Genomic DNA, 618 nt, shown 5'->3' with positions numbered 1-618 from the left:
GCAGGGGTGACTTTTGTCTTACTTCTGGCTGAGTGCAGCTGACCCGGAGTAGGGCGGACGGGTTGTTTTTGCTGTGCTATGGGACTGCTTGTGCAGAAGGGCCCAGCCCAGCCCAGCCCAGCCCGTCCTGTCCTGACTTGCCATCCAGCTCCTGCTTCTGGAGAAAAATGTTTCTCATGGAAAGCTCAACGGCCACACCTGCACTTGCAGAGACGGGGTGTGAGAAGGGACCCCTTCCCACCTGGGGGGGCAGTTTTTGGAGACAGGGGCACCCGCGATGCCAGCGCTCTGCAAAGGGCCCCTCTGTTTTAAGATGCACTGGAGAAACACGGTTCCCGTTTCACCCATCAGCCTTCACTTTTGATGCCCCTAATTCTCGGTCAGCGCTGTGGGCTGGTGCCCAGCTCCTGCCCTGCGCGAGGTCCCCTGCAGCGGGTTTGCAGGGGCTGGCCCTGCCACGGCTGATGCCGTCCCCGTCCCTGCAGGTGGACATGTCGACCGTCGCTGCCCAGGCCGGCTCCATCCTGAACACGCTGGTGCTGCGGGCGCAGGAGCTCATCCTGCACTTGCACTCGCTCCAGGTGGACCGGCAGGGGGTCCTCCGCCTCAAGTTCCCCC

General features: G+C 62.8%; 1 protein-coding gene across 1 annotated transcript in view; it reads left to right on the top strand.

The window, feature by feature from the left end:
• The window catches only part of NR5A1 (nuclear receptor subfamily 5, group A, member 1), a 16,835-nt gene that overhangs the window by 9,366 nt on the left and 6,851 nt on the right, over window positions 1-618 (top strand). Inside the window, exon 3 of the mRNA XM_009318807.1 lies at window positions 352-610. Coding sequence (XP_009317082.1) covers window positions 352-610 — 259 coding nt within the window. The remainder of the gene's footprint in view (window positions 1-351; window positions 611-618) is intronic.

The sequence above is a fragment of the Pygoscelis adeliae genome, unplaced genomic scaffold, assembly GCF_000699105.1.
Source record: "Pygoscelis adeliae isolate BGI_AS28 unplaced genomic scaffold, ASM69910v1 Scaffold230, whole genome shotgun sequence".
Classification (NCBI taxonomy): Eukaryota; Metazoa; Chordata; class Aves; order Sphenisciformes; family Spheniscidae; genus Pygoscelis; species Pygoscelis adeliae.
Note: the sequence above shows the minus strand (reverse complement) of the source record. Positions and strands in the feature narration are given on the sequence as shown.